The following is a 24,384-nucleotide window of genomic DNA, read 5'->3' as shown; positions in this document are numbered from 1 at the left end:
TATGAAATAATTTTTTGGCTTCAATATCTCAGCAAAGATGAATCTTTCCCGCAGCGTAAGCTAGCTTACGCAATACTCGTTCCCTCTTCTAGAGAGAACCGAGGTTACGTTAGGTAACCGATTCGTTTTTTGTTATACTCTGAGATTTGTGTAAATTCTGGGGGCTGAGTGTAACTGGTACAGAGAGAGTACTGTTAAATGTATGTATTGTTTACATAACATGGTGGTGTATATAAGCAAGATCTCCACTTAAATCAGTGCCAGCAAAATGTGTTATATACTGCATATTTACATACAAAGCTGCAAACGGAAATTATATATGGGAATTATAAATGGAAGTTAAAATTCACACATATAAAACATAATAATACATTTTAGTTTGTAAAAAAAAAAAAAGCATATGTAGGTACACTTTATATTCATAATGTGCATCACATCGTACATTGGCTGTAGACAGTAGTGCTCTGCTCCTGACTAGGCCTGGTGTTTCTGGAGCTCATGAAGAAATCAACTTCAGCACACTGAAAGAGGACCATATTATATATGAATGACCATATATAGTATGTTAGACATAATGAACTAGGAATGTACTTTTCTAGGACACACGTTTATGATACTTGTGGATGCATACTCGAAGTGGGAGGGGTTTAGAATGCCTAACCTTACCTCACAAGCTACCATCGCAAGACTAAGGAGGTTGTTTGTGGCATATGGACTTCCGGAGCAAATTGTCACAGACAATGGAACACAATTTACGTCTGAGGAGTTCAAAAACTTCATGCAGCTAAATGGCATTCTTTATTCAACGAGTGCGCCAGGTCATCCAGCTACCAACGGCCTTGCAGAAAGGTATGTGCAGACATTTAAAAACAGAATAAAGAAACTTGCACACTTAACAATGGACTTGGAAGATAAGATCTCTCTTTTCCTAATGCAGTAACGCACTACTCCAAACTGCACTACAGGCCAATCGCCAGCAGATTTTTTTCTTAATAGACATGTGCGCACTCGCCTGGACTTGGTTCATCCAGATGTCACTGCCGCGGTTCGCAGTAAGCAATACCTGCAAAAGTCCTATCATGACCAACATGCTGTGGAGAGGTCTTTTTCTGCAAAGGATGCAGTGTACCTCCGTAACACCACAGGGAACAAATGGATTCCACGTGTGATAGTAAAGCAAACCGGGCCAGTGTCTTACAAGGTTCAGGGACGAGACACAGATGTCACTTTCAGAAGACATGGTGACCAGTTGAGATCTCGGGTTGTAGAGGATGAGCTTGTTAGAGAGACTGTTCAGGGACTGACACGCCGATTCAACCCTGTACACCAGAGGAGGAAAAACAAGCAGTTCCAAGCAGTCCACGCCGCTCATCCAGAAGTAGAAAACCACCAAAACGTTTTGACCTGTAATACATGAAACATACACCCATTGCAATAGCACTACGGTATAGGACTGTTGTGGTCTTATATATAAATACAATGCTTATTTTGTTCTTTTATGTTGTCGTTTGAAGAAAAAAAAGTAATTGTTATGTTTTTGGTAAAGCCAATAATGTTTCGTGCCATGTGCGGGTTTCAGGTTGAATCTAAATGTACCTTTGTTTAAAAGGGGGGGTAATGTGATGTATTGTATGCTAGCAAGTTTTGCATTTGAGACAGTAGAGATTCCGTAGCTAAAGTGCTGGGAATGTTGGGAAATGTTCGGGGGCGCGCTGATGAGCAGATTAAAAAATATAGGGTAAAGTTGTGGTCCAAAGACATACATTCCGTCTCACCTGAATTCTTTTGAATAGATACATCACACAGTGCATAGGGGCGCTGGCGCCATTGTTGCAAAATAATTCTTTGAAAATCTCCTTTAGCCTAATAAAACTTTATAAATAAACAAAAAATATTTGAATGTATATATATTAATATGTATGTATTAATATATATATATATATATATATATGTATGTGTGTGTGTGTGTGTGTGTGTGTGTGTGTGTGTGTTACAATAATGAGAATTTGTAGAAATGAAAATAATCCTTTCATTTCTTTTTACTAAAGCAATTGTCTTTGTCCGCCATAAAAAAATAAAAAACAAGGAGCTCAATCAAGACCACTGAACATTGTAACTTTAGCGCATGTGCTTTATGTTAAAAAGCAATTTGTCAGCATATGATCTACATTAACTTCTAGTGCGTTCCCTTTCGAGGGAACTCGCGATGCGTCACTTGACGCTTTGGGAACGCCCCCAGCGTGCATGCGTCTGAGCATCAATGTCAACTAGTCCAATGGAAAGAATGAGCGTCACGGGCGGGTGACGTCATGACCAGGAAGGGATAAAGGCTCACCCGGTGAAACGCGACATTAGCTTCTGCGTTTCAGCAAGCGATCTGTGTCATTTTGTCTCTGTCTATTTACTGTTGTCTGATGCGGAAAAGGATGGAAACTAAACAAGTGTACAAACAGTGTGCTTCTCCCTGCCCGCGTTATTTAACGGGTGGGGATACACACGAGCTTTGTGTCGTTTGTTTGGGAGTGGAGCATGCGGTCTCAGCCTTCGAGGGGGCTGAGTGCCAGCATTGTTAGATGTTACCGCTTCGCATGCTCCGCTCTCGCCTGTCACTCTTTGATAAAGAGAGTGGGCAGGCTTGCGATCCACAGGGATCAGGACCCGCGTCTGCTGAGGCAGCGCGGAGAATGCATTCCTGGGGATCGCAAAAGGATCTTTCGGAGGGGTTGAAGACGGGTCCGAGGGCTCTTTCTCCTTCCTTACCCGAGAGATCCAGTGCTCTCTCCCCGGTGTCGGAAGCACGCTCTGCGGTTTCTTCTGCCCGGGGAGAGAGCCCTCCATTACTTTATTGCTCTTCCTCCGAGGAGGTTGATGCGATGAGTGTGGAGAGTGTAAGCACACACATGGGGGAAAGAGATTCACAATTTATTTCCCCAGCATATGATGAGCTGGTGGATGTTATGTCGCGGGCTGTAGAGAAATTAAATATTGAATGGCCATCTGAGAAGAAGGGCGCTCGTCCTAAAAGCAAATTAGATGAGCGCTTTTTATCTTCCACCACATTATCTCCACCACGAGGGCTTCCATTTTTTCCTGATTTGCACAATGAAATTTCTAAATCGTGGAATAAACCATATTCATCACGTCTTTTCAGCCCTCATGTTAACACTTATTCGAGAATAAGAGGGCTGAAAGAGTATGGTTATGAGGCGATGCCCCAGGCGGAAGAGAATTTAGCCAGTTATCTTTCCCCTGGTCCCGCATCGTCTCTGAAAGCCTCGGCTTTGCCCACTAGACCGCTTAAAGCCACTTCGGTGTTAGTGGGCAAAGCTTATACGGCAGCAGGTCAAGCTGGAGCATGTCTGCATACTATGGCAGTGCTCCAGGCTTATCAAGCTGACCTGCTGGGGGATCTGGATAGTAGTGAGGGAGTCAGTCATGACGATATTCGTGAACTTCGTCGGGCTACCGATCTTTCTCTCTGGGCTACTAAGGAGACCGCCAGAGCAATTGGGCGGTCTATGGCAGCCTTGGTAGCTACTGAGAGACATTTATGGTTAAATCTGTCTGAAATTAAAGAAAAAGATCGAGCTTTTTTATTAGATGCTCCGCTTGAACCTTCTGGTCTCTTCGGCGACGCAGTCCACGCGGTCGTCGAGAGATTTCAGGAGTCAAAGAAACAAGCGGACGTTTTTAAAAAGTTTATCCCTCGCCGGGTCCAGCCCCCTGGGACTGCTGGGCGTGAGCAGCCCCAGCCGTCAAGCTCATCATATCGTGTGCATCAGAAAGAGAGTGTTGCGTCTCGTGCACCTCCACGTAGAGACTGGAGACGGACGCAACCCTCTCAACCGAAGTCTTCTAAGTCGAAGCCGGATCTGAGGACCGTTCTTCAGGCGAAGAAGACTTCGGTTCAGAAAAAAAAAAGGTCCTGATGTTCATGCATCAGGCCTGTGAGGACAGCCCCGACCGAAGTGGAGCGGTGTACACCTCATTATACGGTGCCCGTTCCATTTCGGGGTCCTCACGAGACCGTTCTGCCAACCCTGCCACCCTTGGTGCTTCAGGGCGCAGCGGTCTCCAGCGAGTCGCTGATGCTATGCTGCGGCACAGCATCGGTTTCGCGCCCTCTGAGGGGGGCCTTAGAGCGGCCAGTTCAGGTAGTTCCTGCCATTATGTTTCAGGCTCCGGAATTGGCTGTCTCGATAACACCAGAGACCAGCCTCGAGAGGCTGGTTCCCTTAGTAAATTTTCTGGCAGCGTGGAAGCTTCTGCCGAATATTTCTCATTGGGTCCTGCAGATTGTAGAGAAAGGATACAGAATCCAGTTTGGTTCTCGTCCTCCTCGTTACAACGGGGTGCTGCCCACAGTGGTGCATCCCGAGCAGGCTCTGGTAATGGAGCAAGAGGTAAAGGCCCTGTTAGCAAAGGAAGCTATAGAACAGGTGTACTCACCCGACAGAGAGTCGGGTTTTTACAGCCGTTATTTCATTGTTCCAAAAAAGGATGGGGGGTTGCGTCCCATTTTAGATCTTCGTCTGTTGAATCGTTCAGTACAGAAACTCAAGTTCAAGATGCTGACACTCAAACAGATCGTGACTCAAATCAGATCCGAGGACTGGTTTGTCACGATAGATCTGAAGGACGCCTACTTCCATATCTCCATCCTCCCTCAGCACAGGAAGTTCCTAAGGTTTTCTTTCGGGGGCAAAGAATACCAATATCGGGTTCTTCCTTTCGGTCTAGCTTTATCACCCCGCACGTTCACGAAATGCGTGGATGCAGCTCTAGCCCCTCTCAGGCTTCAGGGCATACGTATTCTGAACTACATCGACGACTGGCTGATTCTGGCGGAATCAGAGCAGTTGGCGGTTCGGCACCGAGGTGTCGTTCTCGCCCATATGCAGATGTTGGGGTTGAGGCTCAACGCCAAGAAGAGTGTTCTTTCTCCAGTACAGAGAACCACTTTCCTTGGTGTGGTATGGGATTCAGTGACGATGCGGGCCACTCTATCGCCCGTTCGTGTAGCTGCTATCCTGACAGCCACCAAAGAGCTAAAGCTAGGCCAGTCACGCACTGTGAAACAGTTCGAGAGACTGTTGGGTCTCTTGGCGGCAGCGTCCAACGTGATTCCTTTTGGCCTGCTGTACATGAGACCTTTACAGTGGTGGCTAAGGACCAGAGGGTTCTCCCCGAGGGGAAACCCACTTCGTATGATCAAGGTCACGCGGCGGTGCCTTCGTGCCTTAATTATATGGAGGAAACATTGGTTCTTAACCCAGGGTCCGGTATTGGGAGCTCTTTGCCATCGTGTTACGATCTCGACAGATGCTTCCCTCACCGGCTGGGGAGCGGTAATGGAAGGCCGCTCGGTTCAGGGTCTGTGGAAAAGTCATCATCTTTCGTGGCACATCAATTGCCTGGAGATGATGGCTGTCTTCAATGCGTTGAGACAGTTTCTCCCAGACCTGAGGGGCCATCATGTGCTTGTACGAACAGACAACACATCAGTGGTCTCTTATCTGAACCGTCAGGGGGGTCTGCGGTCGCGTCCGCTCTGCAAACTGGCGCACCAGATCCTCCTGTGGTCTCTGGGGAAGGTACTCTCCCTGAGGGCAGTGTATATTCCTGGGGACCAGAATGTGGGGGCAGACATCCTGTCGAGGCAGGAGCTGAGGCCAGGGGACTGGAGACTCCACGCAGAGGCGGTGGAGAAAATTTGGGAGTTTTACGGCCAAGCAGAGGTGGATCTGTTTGCGTCTCAGCACACGACGCACTGTCCACTTTGGTTCTCCCTTACTCACCCAGCCCCCCTGGGGCTGGATGCTATGGTGCAGACGTGGCCGAGGCTACGTCTGTACGCATTTCCCCCTGTTGCTCTGCTCCCAGGAGTTCTGGAACGAGTCCGCCAGTACGGAATAAGCCTACTGCTTGTAGCACCACGCTGGCCGAGTCGGATCTGGTTTGCGGACCTGATCCATCTCTTAGACGGTCCTCCCTTGGAGATCCCGATCAGGAGAGACCTTCTGTCTCAGGCCGGGGGCACAATATTTCACCCTCGACCAGAGATTTGGAACCTGTGGGTTTGGCCTCTGAGGGGGCCCAACTCATAGAGAGTGGTCTCTCAGCTGAGGCTGCTGAGACCATCCTAAGCTCCAGAGCTCCAGCTACTAGGAAACTATATGCGCTGAAATGGAAAGTTTTTTCTGTATGGTGTCACCGACATCAGTGGGATCCGGTTAACTGTTCTGTGAACACAGTACTCGAGTTCTTGCAGGAGCGCTTTACGTCAGGTTTATGTCCTTCCACACTTAAGGTTTACGTGGCGGCCATTGCGGCTTACCACGCCCTGGTTGGGGGTACATCGTTGGGTCGAGACCCCCTGATTACACGTTTCCTTCGTGGCACATTGAGGCTGAGGCCTGCAACTCGCACTAGGGTGCCAGCTTGGGATTTGGCAATAGTACTAGAAGGCCTGTCTAGGGCTCCATTCGAGCCCTTAGATTCGGTTTCAGAGAAATTTCTTACCCTTAAGACTATCTTTCTGCTAGCTATTTCATCCCTTAAGAGAGTTGGAGACCTTCAGGCCCTTTCGGTTTCCCCCACTTGCCTTGAGTTTGCACCGGGGATGGTCAAGGCATTCTTATATCCAAAACAGGGATACGTCCCTAAGGTGCCGACCTTGATTCCGAGGCCTATCGTGCTGCAGGCTTTCTGTCCTCCTCCTTTTACATCTGCGGACCAGGAAAGGCTGAACCTCTTGTGTCCAGTGCGAGCACTGGATACTTATGTTCATCGGACATCTTCTATGAGGAAGTCCGACCAGTAATTTATTTGCTTTGGATCACCTAAGAAGGGTCTTCCTGCTTCTAAACAGACGGTTAGTAAGTGGATAGTCGAGGCTATTTCACTTGCATACGAGTACTCTGACCATCCGTGTCCCTTGGTGGTCAGAGCTCACTCAACGAGGGGTATGGCGGCCTCTAAAGCCTTGTTATTTGGGGTTTCCCTCCAAGACGTTTGTGATGCGGCAGGCTGGTCCTCACCGCTCACATTCGTCAGGTTTTACAGTTTGGACCTGGATGCTGCCCCAGGTTCTCAGGTGCTTAGTGCTTAGTTCCAACAGACTGACACTCAGGTACTTGGAATTCTGGCGTTTTTGGGTATTCTCGTTCCCAAAGCGTCAAGTGACGCATCGCGAGTTCCCTCGAAAGGGAACGTCTCAGGTTACTACTGTAACCATAGTTCCCTGAGAAAGGGAACGAGACGATGCGTCACCCTGCCATACTTCCTGCTTCCCTGTGATCGGCTTGCTTCGACTTTTTGAAGCTAATGCCGCGTTTCACCGGGTGAGCCTTTATCCCTTCCTGGTCATGACGTCACCCGCCCGTGACGCTCATTCTTTCCATTGGACTAGTTGACATTGATGCTCAGACGCATGCACGCTGGGGGCGTTCCCAAAGCGTCAAGTGACGCATCGTCTCGTTCCCTTTCTCAGGGAACTATGGTTACAGTAGTAACCTGAGACGTTTTTCTGTGGTGAAAAACTGATCTGAGACCATCCCAACCTTCAAGACACAGCCGAAGACCCACCTCGTCCATTAGCACTTAAGACGCCATTTTAAATGTGGCCAATACTGTGACTTGTACAGTTACTGCAGCCCAAAGTGAGTTATAGAGAATTATCCAACATCTCTTACATGTTTAGTCCACTGTGCCACAGCTCTGACAAGTGGAATCTATTTTAAAGGGATACTCCACCGTTTTTTCATATTAAACTATGTTATTCTCTTATCTAAGACGAGTTGATACATACCTCTCTCGTCTCAGTGCGTGCACTGAATCGCTCTGTCGGGCGGAGAACTTTGAGAGCAGTTAGCTTTGCCCCATTCATTGTATATGGGCCAAGCAGAGATGAAGTTAGAAGCGACCAAACACATCCACGTTTTCTCTATTTAAATATAGTTACACGAGTAGTTACACGACCAAATATGGTGACACTAAATAAAATGTGGCGCTTTTTATAAGTGGGTAAAATGGATAACTATAATGTATGGCGGAATAGCACTTATTGGGAGCACTTCGACTCGGCGCTGTAATATCTTCACTCGTGAAAAGTCCTCTCCCCCTCTCCCTGATACTTCGTCAACTCTGCACAAAAAACTACTAGGCTACTACTGCAGGCGTGCAGGTCACGTTGGTTCTATTGACGGAAATGAGAGGGAGAGGGAGAGGGAGAGGGAGAGGGAGAGGGAGAGGGTTTTTCACGAGTGAAGATATTACAGCGCCGAGTCGAAGTGCTCCCAATAAGTGCTATTCCGCCATACATTATAGTTATCCATTTTACCCGCTTATAAAAAGCGCCACATTTTATTTAGTGTCACCATACTTGGTCGTGTAACTACTCGTGTAACTATATTTAAATAGAGAAAACGTGGATGTGTTTGGTCGCTTCTAACTTCATCTCTGTTTGGCACATATACAATGAATGGGGCTAAGCTAACAGCACTCAAAGTTCTCCGCCCGACAGAGCGATTCAGTGCACGCACTGAGACGAGAGAGGTATGTATCAACTCGTCTTAGATAAGAGAATAACATAGTTTAATATGAAAAAACGGTGGAGTATCCCTTTAAAGTAATACAGCAAATTGTTCAAGTGAGATGAGATGCCTTGAAGTGTTTTACTGTGAACTATTGCTGTCCTCTGGTGGTCAAAAACAGTAACAATACTTGGTGGGAGGAAAAGAAGGATATTTGAGATTTTACCAAATAATCATATGGTAAATTCAGACTCGACAATAGAAATTGAAAAAAGTTATTAAAAAGTGGGTGGGATGGGGGGAAACCCATTTGTGGACCTCAAGGAAAAGAAAATTAAAATTAAAATTAATAAACAAACCCTTGGAATTAAAGCTGCAGTCCGTAGCTTTTTTTGGGTTCAAAAAAAATACATAACCAGCCAGTGTTCAAAACAATCTGCTTGCCTTACCTCGATTCAAAGCGATAAGCTTGTAATAATGTTTTTAATTCCAGTGGTACTGGTGGATTTCCGCGGGAGATTCGAGCATGTCTTTGCATCTGTCGTGGAAATTCATTTTTTACACCTTAAATAACAGTTGAAGGACAAATGAAGATCTCGAAAGTTATGAAGTATAAGTATTTATTTCTTATAAGAAAGGCAGTTCACACACAGACAGAGTCTGATATGAGAAGGGCAAAAGTCTTCTCATTCTTCACAGCTTATATACAAAAAGAACATCTTCCAAAACATACCCCTCCCTTTCTTATCTTCGTACAAGATTTTGTGTTCTTTCGTTCAACCCTAAGACCCCTTGAACGTACACAGTTCCCCTTTTTCTAACACTTCTTATCTATATTTGCATACATATATACACACACACATGTTACTTTCAAACACAGTCTCTTAAAAACACTCTAAATATGGATATGTTTTGAGCTTGGTGCAAGCAGGCTTATCTGCTTCTGAGAAGACAAATTGTTCTTCTTCGAATGCCCTCTTTAACCTTGCACTGTAAAAAAAATCTGTAGAAATTACAGTATTACTGGCAGCTGCTTGCCAGTAACTTACTGTAGTTTTAAATTGATGTTATTTACTGGCAACAGTTTGTTCAAAGTTAAATGAACATTAAACATTAACAAGTCTTTATCTTTACAGAATAAAACTAAAATAACAGCCTCATGCAAAGCATTCTGGGAACCAAAATCTGAAGGAAAAAAACAGAAAAAGGTTGATGAAGATTTCTGGTTCCCAGAATGCTTTGCATTAGATTGTTATTTTATAATTTTATTCTGTAAAGACAAAGACTTGTTAATGTTTAATGTTCATTTAACTTTGAACAAACTGTTGCCAGTAAATATACATCAATTTAAATCTACAGTAAGTTACTGGCAAACAGCTGCATAATTACAGCAATTTTTTTACAGTGGGTCTTCAGCCTAGGAAGAAGATGTTATGCAGCTTGCAGTTTCTTTAACACTTTATTTGGTATAAGCTAGTTGGATTAAAAATTTCCATTACACATCATTACGTCACATCTGTACACATAAAGAAGGAGTCTCGGTTAGTCGGCTATGAGTGTGAGGATGGAGGTGGAGCTTTATAGCCTTTTCTCACGGCACTTGATATAATTAAACTTATTAATTTGATGGCGGATCCAGAAAGGTTCAAACGACAATCACCAGTGACAACAGATTCACCCGCTGTAAAATGCAAAAGACTTCGTTCGGACTTCAGAGAGGCTACAGGAAAAAAAGAGACTGCAACCGGACCCATGCGAAAACAAGGATAATATCGGAAGGACATTACATGTAGTCACGCAATGCTGACGTTGTTAACATTAACAATTTGAGAACAAAGTATAATTTGCACGGTTTTGCGTGATATGATAACTTATAAGCGATTGTTAGATTTAATCAGCGTGATTTACTGCAATGTCAGAACCAGAACAAAAGTGGATGTTTCTTACTTGTTCAGATGACATTTTCCGGTGAAAATTCTTATGTTGGTCATACTTCCAAAAAGAATAATCTGTGATTCTGAATGGCAGCATCCACACCGGCGCGGTGACTGACAGCTGCACACTCTCCTCAAACACTGTGTTCATCCGCGCTGTGCCGTGTCGAGGCACAACGTAAAGTTGATAATTCCGCGAATGACTGCAATTGCAGATTTCGAACAGAGATGGCGACAAAGAGGAAAAACGCAGCTTTAAACAGGCTGATTTTTCTGCCATAAGAGATTAATGTTTGTTCAGTTTCATATACTATAGACCATATGTGCCAGATAAAACAAGCACGCAGCCATCTTTCGAAATTTGTGTTTGAACTTCAGTTTTTGCCGCTCTGTATATTTCTATGGAATCGCTGTCAAAGAGTAATTAACTGTAATTAACTGTAGTAATTTAAGCTACTTATGTAGAGTTAACGAAAGTTATCATGAGCATTGTAATGTTTGAAGCGGATGCCAAGACAAATGTCGGACCGGGAAGATTTCACTCAAAAATACGGTGGCCGAGACAGCTCAACGCGCTGCAACTGAAGCAAACTGTTATGAGGGTGAGGAAGGATGAACCCAATAGCAGACAGTAGTCAAGGCAACACGATTTATTAAACAAAAAACCAGGAAAACAAAGCCCACGAGGGGGCAAAACAAGACAGGACTATGAAGACTAACTAGTAGTGATGTTACATATGACACTGCAGCTTCGATGTGCGTATCGCGAAAGCGAAGCAATTTCTATTGAAGCCCCGTATCGGGGTGTGTATTGGTTTCCCAGAGGTCACGTGATCGATGACAAACGAAGCCTCACTTTCTGTCCAATCACGTGCGCGTCTCGCTTTGGGTGTCAGAAGGCTCGAAGGTCCTTGTTGGCTCAGTCTGGTTGATGGGTTTGTGAGGAGAGTGCTGTACTTTGAAAGTTAATCAATACATTACATTTAAATAACCAAAACTACTTATTATTTTGTTGTTGTTGTTGTTGTGTCTTTTTGTTTTTGTAAGATCGTTGCACTTTTGGTGTTTTTTAGGTAATTTGGTGTTGGTATTTGGGTGTTTGGTGACGGGTTTGTATTTACAGCAATGGCAACAGCCAAAGAAAGGAAGACTTCCCCTAACTGGGAATATTTTGAGCTTATAGCTTCCAATGTATGAATGCATTTCTAAAAAAGAAATAAAGAAATAAATATTTATTTATTTATTTAGTATTATTTTATTTTTTATCATTGTATTGTATAATTGTTGACCGTTGATGTGTCTTATATTCATCAATGTACATGTACAGTCACTCCCAACAAAAAAAATGTATCCTCACACTTCTGTGGAAACCTTTGGCTTCTGTTGGAAAGTGCTGTAGACCAGCGCAAACAAAGCTCAAATGCCACTTCTGATGCGATCGTAGAAGTGGATAAATACCTTACAGAGACAAACATACAAAGAGCTGAAGATCCACTTGGATACTGGAGAATGCAGAAACATGTCTACCCCCATCTATATACATTGGCATTACAGAATAATTTAAATCTTTATCACCTTTCTGTCATTCCTACAGTTACATAAGCACTATCACTGCCAAGTGTCAGATGAACAGATGATCCTATCACACAATGTCCTTATTCACTATATGTGCGTGAGTGTGTGAGTGTGTGTGTGTGTGTGTGTGTGTGTGTGAAGAGAGAGTAGGCCTACATTAGATCTTATTAAATCATATGCTCATTTTATATTTTATTGTCACACTTTATTGACAAATCAAACACAAACGTGTAAGGCTTTTTATTTCTACACATAACATTGAAATTATGGAGTGTGTTGTGGTTGCTTCATCTGCCAGAGCTTCTAACACAGGCTTCTGGCTGCTTTATTTTAAATAAGCACCAGATGGCGCTGTTCTCGACACTCTCGAAGCTTTGAATCTTTTCCCGGAACAGTCAGGGGAAAGCCTCATTTATTCACGAGGCTTCATTTCCCCAGCCCTACTAACTAGACTGAGACAGATAACTATAAGAACACAAATAACCTTTACAGGAAATAGCGCAACAGGACTAAAACTCTTGACAAGATACTCACAGACTCTGACCAAGGATTAACACTCAGGTAACAATCACAATGAACCGACAAAAGACAGCAGATACAAGAGGATTAAATAGGGAACACTAATGACGAGGACAGGTGAAACTGACTAGACAATAATCACGAGACGAGGATAACAAGGGGGCGGGGTAACGAGACGAGACAACGCAAGCACATGGCCCAAACAAATGGCCATGTGCTGCACATGAAACATGGGTCTGCCATGATCCTGCCACAAGACCAGTGAAATCAAAGACAAGATGGCAGAATCATGACAGAAACACATGCAAATAGAAAAAAACACATGCAAATAGAAAAAAACACATGCAAATAGAAAAAAACGCATGCAAATAGAAAAAAACACATGCAAATAGAAAAAAAACACATGCAAATAGAAAAAAAAACACATGCAAATAGAAAAAAAACACATGCAAATAGAAAAAAACACATGCAAATAGAAAAAAAAACGCGTGCAAAAAGAAAAAAACACATGCAAATAGAAAAAAAAAACGCGTGCAAATAGAAAAAAACACATGCAAATAGAAAAAAACACATGCAAATAGAAAAAAAAACACGTGCAAATAGAAAAAAACATCTTCATCAGTTGCACAACACACGAGTGCTCCAAATACAGAAACGCGCTGCAAATAACACAGAGCACAACGGAAATGTTTCCAGGGGAACCAAATAAGTGACGAATCCGGCTGGCGACAGAAATATAATGCTGTTAACATAACGGTTGCAAATACATTTTTATTTTTACTTTACAAAAAAGCTTTTAAAATATGCGTTATATATCTGTGTCTCAACTTTAAAATTCTCGACCCTACATTTCCTAACATTTCTTACGAAACTTTTCTTTATGAAAATGTAAACATAACATGAAACAATTTGTTCAGCGTAACTGATGTATACAGAGCCGGCCGAGCCACTAAGCGACCGTTGCAATTGCAAAGGGCCCCGTGGCCAGCAGAGGGCCCCCTAGAGTCACTGCTAGCTAGTGGGGGGGGGGAAATCGCACAACAAAAGTAACATAAAATAAATAAATAAAAAGAAATGGACCTACAGCGCTCTTTATCAGGCATCATGATAAGCACAGAGTTGTTAATTTATTTAGTTCTGTATTATGGCAAATCAACCGGTAGCTCCCCGCGAAGGCGCGCGCGCGTCTTGATCCCGACTGCCCCTATGATGTCACTCGTTCTCACTTGGTCAGTCAGTTAGCGACTCCGACGAATCGACGATGTCTGACAATAAACGAAAATATCTTTCTGGCCAAGAAAAACGACAAAAAAGAGCCTGAAAGAAGAGAAGAAGCAAGAAGATAAAGGTACGTAAGCCTGTGGGCTTAATTTTCCGATTTCTGTAATATGGATAATCTGCACTAAAAGTCTTATATTAGTATTATATTAGTCTTACATTAGCCTAAATCGTGCTTGTATTAATTTTCTACAGTTGTTTAACTTACATGCTAATAACATGCTGCATAAAATTGGTTTAGTATTAACGTTAGGGCTATACCATTTGCTGTGGTGTTACTGTTAAAGCATTTAACAGAACAATATAAACCCAGTTTGGATTCTACACTAAAGGGCTAACATTAGTTTACTCCTTATGTCTCCTTAGGAGCACTATTAAAGTAACGTTATATGCTGCCAGTAAGCAAAGCTCCAGCTGTTGGTGAGTATAAAGGGGCTGTAAAATGATAACCTTCTGCATTTTAAAAATTAAGTCTAACTTTATGTATAATTATTTTCTTTATTTGGATTGGATTTTAATAGTTATATTGAAATGTTACCTTATTCTTAATATTGTTACTATTGATCTTCTTTGTGGTGTTTTAGATGTTATTGTTAATTTTGTTTATTTGAAAAATCTATTTATTATTTTATATAAAATTATATTTAAATGTTATTCTATTTGCTCTATTTAATTTAAATTATATATACTGTATATATATATATATATATATATATATATATATATATATATATATATATATATATATGTGTGTGTGTGTGTGTGTGCTGTAGTTTGTGACTCTTAAACTCTGGTGTCAATAAAAATGTATCTTTGTTCAGTGAAAATCACTTTATCTGTCTTTTTATTCAGCAAGTTAATCAGTGTGTGTGTGTGTGTGTCTTGCACTGCCATTCAGCTCAGTGGTATCATAATTTTCCTGTTAGACATCAAACATAGTATATACATAATATATATATAGTATAATAGTATATTATATAATATATATATATAGTATGGCATAGTTATAAGGTAGTCATTGCTTTTCTTTAGGCCTTAAAATGGTCAAAGGGGCCTCCAACCAAATTTTGCTTAGGGCCCCCAAAGGTCTAGGGCCGGCTCTGGATGTATAGATAAATATCTTTCCTAATCAGGGTATCTTCCGTCCATTTCATTTCCAATTTGAAATGAAATAAGCAAAAACGAGAAAACGCGCCTTTATTCGTTTTTTCGTTTTTTATAAAAAACGAAAAAACGAGATTTCGGCTTGATTTTTCGTTTTTTGGTTAACGGGTCAAAAACGGATAAATGACTTCAAAATCAGTTTTGCACATGTGGGCGGTCATGAGACGCCCCTTTCAGCCGATTGGTCAAGCAAATCTGAGCCTGTGACATCATCAGTAATTTCCCATGTCTTTTCAACAAAATAATAGTCCTATATGGCTCTGCGTACCGCTTCTTAAACTGTACAGGGCTGTGCAACTTAACGCGTTTCACAGAAATATTTATTTCAGAAATATTAAATATTAATCTGATTCTGCACCCAGCCGGTTTTATTTAGCTGTGCAGAGTTAAATCTGTGTAGCGCTGCACTAGACCGCGCAGAGCGGGTGAAGCATAGACCAATGTTCTGTCAAGTGTAAATACGCAGCAGTCATAATAACTCTTCTTTTAGACAATACGCTCAGTTTTGGACAAGGGGTGGTCATTGCAAATACTGTAATGCAAAACTGCTGATGGTGGGTACCGATGATCGTAAATTAAAATGTAACTAATCATAGCCGCGAGAGTGAGACAGCGAGATGATTGACAGGACGATAGCGGAGGAAAAAACTCAAGATAGCCTAACATGTGTTGGTTAAAAAATATTTCTTTCTTTAATATAAGTGAGTTTGTATTTGAAAACAACAACAACAAAACAATAAAATAACAGTGTGAACCACAAACTGAGCGTTCATTTTAAAGGGAAATTTCCAAATATCTAATATTTATTTGTTATAATGTTGTTGTTTTATGCATTCCGTCTTAATCGTTTTGTTAATAAAAGTAGGCCTACTATGCTATTACTATACTATTTTATTGTATATATACCGAGGCACTTCATAAATCCAATTAGAAAGCTAAACAGTTCTAAGCATGAACTCTAGCAAGATCAATTAAGATTTTCATTTGGGTTTATGAAGTGCCTCGGTAAATATACATAGGCTACACATTACATTATTTATGGGTATAGAGTTCATGGTAGCCTACTAATTGCATAAGCTCCTGTGGTTTTGATGCAATACATTTTATTGACGCATGCATGTTTCTCATTTTAATTTTTTGATTATACCGCCATGATTATGAGTAATGCCACCAAATAAACTGAGACCAATGCAACTGAGTTAATGTATCGTGTTTTTATGATATAATTATGTAATTGGCTTATGGCTGACTTGGCGCCACCTACTGGCGGTCTTTCATATTGAAAGTATTGTTACATGTAACTTCATATTTTTCATCACTAGTGGACTGCCGAGTCGCTTTCACCCCAAAATGGCGGAAGCGTAGGGCTGCTGCTGGGCGCTGGTGTTTCAATGGAACGTTCTATTGGCTTTCACTTCTTGTCAATATACGTTCTTTGGTTTCGGTTCATTTATGAGAGGAGCTCCAGTTCACGCGCCGGCGCCTCCTGGTCGTGATTATCTACTGCTATATTTACTTCTTATTTATTAAATCCAGGAAATTGGTTGATGAAACATTGATTAAAATTAAGATACAATTAATACAAAACGAAATTCACTTTAAAGAAAGGCTTTGTGCTTTCTGTTTGAGGTCTCTGTAAACGTTTTAAAGTATTTTAGTGCCGCTTTCAGAGCGGTCAAGGCCGTTACATTGTTTTTTCCTCATAAATGCAAACACGAAAAAATTAAATAAAATGAATATTTTATGTTCTGTGGAGAGCCCACCCTTCTTCATCCGGTGGGTAGTATTACTTTTGGTTTGCGCATTGTAAATCACTGAATTACTAAAACATATTTTGCCACATATTTTTTGTGTCACGTCCGTAACGCATGTGTATTTTATATTTAATATAAAACGCATGTGTATTACCGTCATATTAAATATAAAACGCATGTGTAGACTGATATTTTCTAATGTCTGGACTATATATTTGTTATTTTTTTTTGGTAGTGCTTAACAAGCATAATTTAATTTTGCCCAGTTGTGGTCTGTTGAGGGGCAATAAATATCAAAGGTCTCAAAACATCTATTGTGTTAGCCTATTTGTATCGATCCACATTATCTACATGGCATTTGATTGGAGGCTAGTCTCACTTTGTCCCACGGCAACATTAAAATAGTTTAGATTTGTGTACATTGTTTCTGTTGAGTGTCCATTTCATTATAATATTCAGGTTTATCGTTAATAATTGAACATGCACATGTAGGCTATTTTGAGTTCCGTTAAAGAGGGGTGGAGGTGGGGTTACATTTGACCATTTAAAAATGTACTTGAAAGTAGGCCTAACGCAATAGTTACTTTCAGAAGTAACTAGTTACTTTTATAATTTGTAACTGAGTAACTAATTTAGTTACTTTAAGGAAGTAGTGACTAGTAACTGTAAGTAATTACTTTTTTTAAAGTAACTTACCCAACACTGATTATAACAAATAAATAAAAGATATTTGGAAATGTCCCTTTAAAATGAATGCTCAGCTCAGTTTGTGGTTCACACTGTTATTTGATTGTTTCTTTGTTGTTGTTGTTTTCAAATACGAACTCACTTATATTAAAGAAAGAAATATTTTTTAACCAACACATGTTAGGCTATCTTGAGTTTTTTCCTCCGCTATCGTCCTGTCAATCATCTCGCTGTCTCACTCTCGCGGCTATGATTAGTTACATTTTAATTTACGATCATCGGTACCCACCATCAGCAGTTTTGCATTACAGTATTTGCAATGACCACCCCTTGTCCAAAACTGAGCGTATTGTCTAAAAGAAGAGTTATTATGACTGCTGCGTATTTACACTTGACAGAACATTGGTCTATGCTTCACCCGCTCTGCGCGGTCTAGTGCAGCGCTACACAGATTTAACTCTGCACAGCTAAATAAAACCGGCTGGGTGCAGAATCAGATTAATATTTAATATTTCTGAAATAAATATTTCTGTGAAACGCGTTAAGTTGCACAGCCCTGTACAGTTTAAGAAGCGGTACGCAGAGCCATATAGGACTATTATTTTGTTGAAAAGACATGGGAAATTACTGATGATGTCACAGGCTCAGATTTGCTTGACCAATCGGCTGAAAGGGGCGTCTAATGACCGCCCACATGTGCAAAACTGATTTTGAAGTCATTTATCCGTTTTTGACCCGTTAACCAAAAAACGAAAAATCAAGCCGAAATTTCGTTTTTTCGTTTTTTATAAAAAACGAAATAACGAATAAAGGCGCGTTTTCTCGTTTTTGCTTATTTCATTTCAAATTGGAAATGAAATGGACGGAAGATACCCTGATTTTTCCTTCATGTTTTTCTTCTCTATCTTTTAATTTATTTATTTTAGTTTCCTGCTCATTGTTCTTTTCTCATTTGTATTCTGATGACATTGAACATATTGTTAATACATTTTGTATATTGTATACAAGTTGTATGTCATAAATATCTATGCCAGCACGTCCCAGCCGGGTTCGTCACTTATTTGGTTCCCTGGAAACATTTCCGTTGTGCTCTGTGTTATTTGCAGCATGTTTCTGTATTTGGTGGTGTTGTGTTGTGAGTATTTGGAGCTCACGTGTGTTGTGAAACTGATGAAGATGTTTTCTTAATTTGCGGGTGTTTTTTTGTTTGCATGTGGTTTTTTCTATTTGCATGTGTTTTCTTCAGTTGCAGCGTGTTGAGCTCTCTCGGCCACCGTACAAAAATCCATAAGATCTGACTTTCATGCTCTGGAAATACAAACCGGAAGACATGACCTAAATTTAGCAAATAGACAAAATCCACATGCTTAGATTCAGTCCTTGCACAGTATAGGCTACCTTGTGTTTTTAAAGCACATGCAGTGAACAAACAAACGTTCACAACAGGAAATGCAACTTGGTTTGATTTTGTACATTTATAGCCAATGTAGTCAATATAGTCAATGTTTTGGATTTATTGTCAGTAACAGTTTTTGTTTAAATCCTGGTTCTCTTGCTCAACACCGCCCTCTTGTGGCCAGGAGGCATTTCCTTTGTGCTGTGGATTCATTTTTTTGTTTCAACAGAAATAAAACAAACTCCAAAAGCATAGAACAGCAGCAGGAAACATGAAAACATTATTTACGGTCACATATTTCTGATTCTAGGACATATTATGAAAATGAAAATCTGACATGCATAATTGGTTATTATATTTTTTATTACTTGCCCCTAAACAGCACATACATTTATGTATAAATCAATATCAAGCTCTCAGTCGCACTGTTGGCCTGAATATCAGCACATATGCATAATTATAACCATATTTATAAGCTTTATACATTAACATAGAGGAAGACATGTTGTGTTACTTTATATTTTCATGTAACATATCAGTGTTTGTGTTGAGTCTTGAGGTTGTTCGAAATCCATATCTTGAAGATTTTGTAGGTCTGTACTTTGAAATTGTTTCAAGTCGTCTCCGTTTCTTGCATGAACAAACATCTTTAATAGTCCTTAAAAGTGAAATAAGATTTAACATTAAATGAGTAGTTCAGACAAAAACATTATTTATTCACTCACATTTCATGGTTTTGTTATTTCTGTAACATAACAATTGTAGTCACTATAAAGAGCTGTAACTGCAAGAGCTGTTATTTAAAAAATGTACAATAGCATACTGATATTATAGTGAGAATTCAAGAGCACAATGTCCACGTTTGGAGACATACATGTATAATTTCACCAAAGAGCTCACCTATGATCACTATGATCAGAACAGCGTTCACCAGAGCAGATATGAAGATAATAATCTGCCAATGTGTCTGATTCCTCTCAATGTTCTTCACCGCTGTATGATTCTGGATCTCTGGAGTTGGAGTTGGTACTGTGTATTCATTGAAGGGGTTTAATATTAATATCTCATATGTATTTGTCTAACAGTGATTAAGTGTTTAGCTTGATGATCACTGAATGTTCACTCACCGCTGATGTGTATTCTGGTGCCGTCGCTGTATTTTGGAGGAGCGTCTTTGGTCTCACACTAATAAAGTCCTAAATCATCAATAGTGACATTATTTATGAACAGGCGATGATTACTTTGCACTAAATATTTCTGCCTAAAAGCTTTACTGTAGTAAAAAGTAGCTGAAGTTGTGGAAGAGAGTAATATGACAACCGGAGAATCTGGAAGTTTCAGCAAAAACCAATAAACCTCCTTTACACCAAAATCACAGTTTATAGACACATTTTGACCCAAATCTGTTAGTTGATCAGTTAAAGTCTCCGCAGCTTCACACCATATGAGCAGATCTGTGAAATAAACACCACACACACATAATATGGATTATTGTGTCATTAAACATTATAAATCAACTTATAAAGAACAATCATATATTGATAAAGTACATTAACTCACAGAGGTGAAGCTGCACAATCTTCATGATGTTAAAACACTTGTTTCTTTCACACGACTGTAGAGATGTAACTTTACCTCAGAGCTTTCAGACGGATAGAGTGATTTAACCACAGTCAAGAGGAAGTTAAAGGCAGGTTTGCTCTGGCCACACGTTTAGTTCTGGTGTCTCTTTGTTCAAAACTCAACCATTGACCTATACATCATTTCTTGTCTTTAAAAAAATATTTATCTCTAATTCACTGCAGCAAAAGGACCCAAGACACTGAGAACAGCCCGTTTTCTTTTTTTCCAGTGTCATTCAAACACAAATATGATGTTTTCTTCAACTATTCTCGTTCTTTGATTATTAACTCATAAGTTTAGATGAGGTTTTTAGTTTCTGTCTCTTGATATTACAACCATAAACAATATTTATCCTGAAGACAAGTGAGTACTCTATGTATTTTAATTAATCTGGATTGAATTTCTTTTTGTCTAGTACTTCTTTTTAACTAGAAAATAGTAAGAAGTGTGAAACTTATTTCTAACATTTGTTATACAAATTATTAATCTTTGTTAATGTTAGTTAATCTTATTCTTTGTTAATGTTAGTTAATACAAATTCAGCAGTTCATGTTAGCTCAGGTTCATTAAATAATATTAACAATACAGCTTGTGTTTTAATACTTCAATAAATTGCAATAACAATTCAATTAGTATGAACTAAAATTAATAACTGTTGTAGAAGTATTTCCTTTTTTATTGTTAGTTCATGATAACTAATGAGGTTAACTTTTGGAAACATAATTGTAAAGTGTTATCATGGTGTCTCATGTCATGTTCACTTGTTTAAAGTTGAAACCGCTTGATGCATGCGAGTGTGTGTGATCGTGTTGTTCATCAAGTGACCAAACCAGTGGAACACTTCATTTGCACGAAACCATGCTTGTGTTAACCACAAAAAAAAACCTGTGCAAAAGGTAGATGTTTTTAAAAATGTGAAAAAATATTAAAAACAATTATTATGCATGCAGAAAATATCGTTACATTTATTTACATTTATTTTCTTGACAATGTTATGTGATGTGTGATTTAATATCAAGAATAACTGCTCATAAAAAAAGTAGCTTCAGCCTCAAGAAAGCTCATTTTGAGCATGTCAGCGCACTTATAATAGAGAGAGAACAATGATTATATTATTATATATAAGCAAGATCTCCACTTAAAACAGTACCAGCAAAAAGTGTTACTATCCACACTGCATAACGGAAATTATAAATTAAAATGCACACATTTAAAACATAATAACAGTAAATTTTATTTTGTAAAAAAAAAAAAAAGCATATGTATGTACACTTTATATTCATAATGTGCATCACATCGTACATTGGCTGTAGACAGTAGTGCTCTGCTCCTGACTAGACCTGGTGTTTCTGGAGCTCATGAAGAAATCAACTTCAGCACACTGAAAGAGGACCATATTATATATGAATGACCATATACAGTATATTAGACATAATGTACAGTCAGCTGGTCATAAACATTTCAGATCATTTAATGAATCTTGTGTATGCAGCTTGAAGTTGCACTGTAAGAATCACCGGGATAATAGAGGACAAAATAAGATAACATATATTAATATTGAAGATGCATCTTACCTGTGGATTATTCGAGTTTTGAGCAGCAGATTTTCCAGTTGCATCAATGAATCTCTTCACCAAACCTGAAACACACTGGATATCTGAGAGGTGTCTCGAGAGATGCGTTTTTTAAAAGTTAAACTTTTTTAGCATTTTCAGAACGGCATGTCTCGCACGAGATGCTGCAAAAGAAGACAGACGTGAGCGCAACAGTTAAATTAGTGTAGTGTGTGTTTACATTAAAAAACAATGCAAAAGTATCGCAGCGGAATAGAAAAACACGTTCTGTGTGAACCGGCTACATTTGTGTAGATCTAGAGTTTGTCTTCTTAGTTCACTGACACTTTTACTGTAGTAAAACAAGAACAAACCTATTAATGCAATGATCAGAAGCACATTCAGCAGGACAGATATGAAGATGGTCATATTTCTCCATGGTATCTGGTGTTGTGGAGCGTCATCTGTCTGATTCCTGTGGACCGAGTCTGTAATATTATTATGGACAAAGTCTGTAAAAGGTTTGAAGTTCAATCTTTAACAGAACCATGAAACTATTATTAGTTCTTCATACGTTATATTCAATAATGACTCAATCATGTGGTTTATAAAGACATGAAATGATAAAATAACTCACCGCTGATGTAGATTTTGGTGCCGTTGTTGAATTTTAGTGGTTCACTAGTTTTCACACAATAATAAACTCCTAATTCATCAATGGTGATATTCTTGATGAACAGACAACTGTTAGTTTTCACTGAGTATTTGTGTTCAGAGATGCTGTTTTCATTTTTAGGTCCTTCATATGTGCTGCTGAAAGTGCGTAAGATCAACACTGGAGGATCCGGTAATTTCAGTTTGTACCAGTAAATCTCCTTTATATCAAGATCACAGGTTATATTCACATCAGATCCTAAAGTTACTGGTGTGTTTGTTAGACTCTCTGTGGCTTGATACAACATGAACAGATCTATGACAGAAAGAAATACACATTTATTAAGATATAAAAGAAAACTGACTCAATCAAATGTGACATGAGAAACTCACAGATCTGCAGCTGTATGATCTTCATGATCTGATCCAGATGAATAATATCTGCTATAGTGATCATTCACACATCTCGTACTGTGAGGAAACACAAACCTCGACCACACAGACGAGAGGGGAAGTCAGAGCTGGGCTTCTCTGACAACATCATCATTCTTAGTGCTTTAAATCAACAAGTTATTAGAAGATATAGTTTGTGTTAATATGCCAGTGTGTTTTATTTGAATATACAGATGTGTGAATTTTGATTTGCTCCTCAAAAAAACACATCATTAAAAAATTGTATTTATTTATTTTTTGCTACCAGCACCAGGTGACATCAGATTGAGCTTTGACTAAAATGCCATTGCAAAGACTCATGCTTCAAGAAAACATCTGATGATATCTTGATGAACAGATGAAACCAAAGCCATCAATGTGCATCTCTGACTGGCTGTGTGCTTCCCGGTCCTCTGTGGTTTTATTGTCTCTTTTCACGCCAATCACTGCAACAAGACACGGGTGTTTGTCATTTTGCACTTGAACCATTTAAACCACTCGTCTCTATGAGGTGTGATTTGTGATTTACTTTGCAAACTGAGCAATCATCGTGTTGATCGTTGCGTACCTTGCCTTGACCAATCACGTGTGATAAGAATCATGACACTTTCATCGCCCCCCTTCTCGCCTCTACATGTGCATTGTGGCAAAATAATTATTTGAAAATCTTAGCCTAATAAAACTTTATAAATAAACACAAAATATTTGTTAAAAATTATGAAAGGAAATGTTTTTATTTAACTATTGTTTAACATTTTAATTGATTATTTTATTAGGCTATATCAATATCAACCGCTCACCCTCCGACTACTTTAAGTCTGTCCCGACTATTTAAGCTTTCTGGGGCACAGAGCAGAAAAAGGTAAAGGAAAAATAATAAGCTTAACCTATTATTATTATTACTTTTAAGTCTTTAAATTGATCAACATTTAATAATGGTTAACTCTGGTTCAACTTTGCATTTCAGCGCTCGACATTTACGCTTGTTTGCTTGTCCGGGAGAAGTGTTTTTTTCTTGTTTTGGAAGGGGCAAGTGAAAGAGAATTTTACTTCAGTTTTTGCCGAAGCTCTGTATATTTCTATGGCATCGCTGTCAAAGAGTAATTAACTGTAATTAACTGTAGTCATTTACTTATTGTTAACGGAAGCTTATCATGAGCTTTGTAATGTTTGAAGTGGATGTCATAACAAATGTCGGCCCAGGAAGATTTCACTCAAAAATCCATAAGATCTTACATTCATGCTCTGGAAATCCAAACCGGAAGACACATCGAGCGCAGC

At 39.7% G+C, this 24,384-nt stretch overlaps 1 protein-coding gene and 1 long non-coding RNA gene across 3 annotated transcripts; both read right to left on the bottom strand.

Moving 5' to 3' along the window:
• Window positions 1–395: 395 nt before the first annotated feature.
• Window positions 396–23,189, bottom strand: LOC130093840 (uncharacterized). 2 transcript variants are annotated; one of them, XM_056260595.1, is made up of 5 exons: window positions 23,065–23,189; window positions 22,655–22,987; window positions 22,392–22,529; window positions 22,039–22,103; window positions 396–521 (listed from the first exon to the last, which is right to left on the bottom strand). In XM_056260595.1, exons 1-5 carry the CDS (start codon window positions 23,126–23,128, stop codon window positions 432–434), a joined length of 690 nt encoding a protein of 229 aa, XP_056116570.1. In that variant the 5' UTR covers window positions 23,129–23,189; the 3' UTR covers window positions 396–431. The 2 variants fall into 2 exon arrangements, with proteins under 2 accessions (XP_056116570.1, XP_056116571.1); XM_056260596.1 differs by having other exon boundaries at window positions 22,392–22,505.
• Window positions 19,358–20,441, bottom strand: LOC130093892 (uncharacterized). Its single transcript, XR_008807961.1, has 4 exons — window positions 20,402–20,441; window positions 19,969–20,295; window positions 19,742–19,870; window positions 19,358–19,499 (listed from the first exon to the last, which is right to left on the bottom strand). It is a non-coding gene; the product is annotated as an uncharacterized LOC130093892 (long non-coding RNA).
• Window positions 23,190–24,384: the final 1,195 nt, after the last annotated feature.

This window comes from Rhinichthys klamathensis, unplaced genomic scaffold (assembly GCF_029890125.1).
Source record: "Rhinichthys klamathensis goyatoka isolate OS25496 unplaced genomic scaffold, OSU_Roscu_1.1 h1tg000009l_1, whole genome shotgun sequence".
Lineage (NCBI taxonomy): Eukaryota > Metazoa > Chordata > Actinopteri > Cypriniformes > Leuciscidae > Rhinichthys > Rhinichthys klamathensis.
This window is presented reverse-complemented; position numbering and strand designations above follow the sequence as displayed.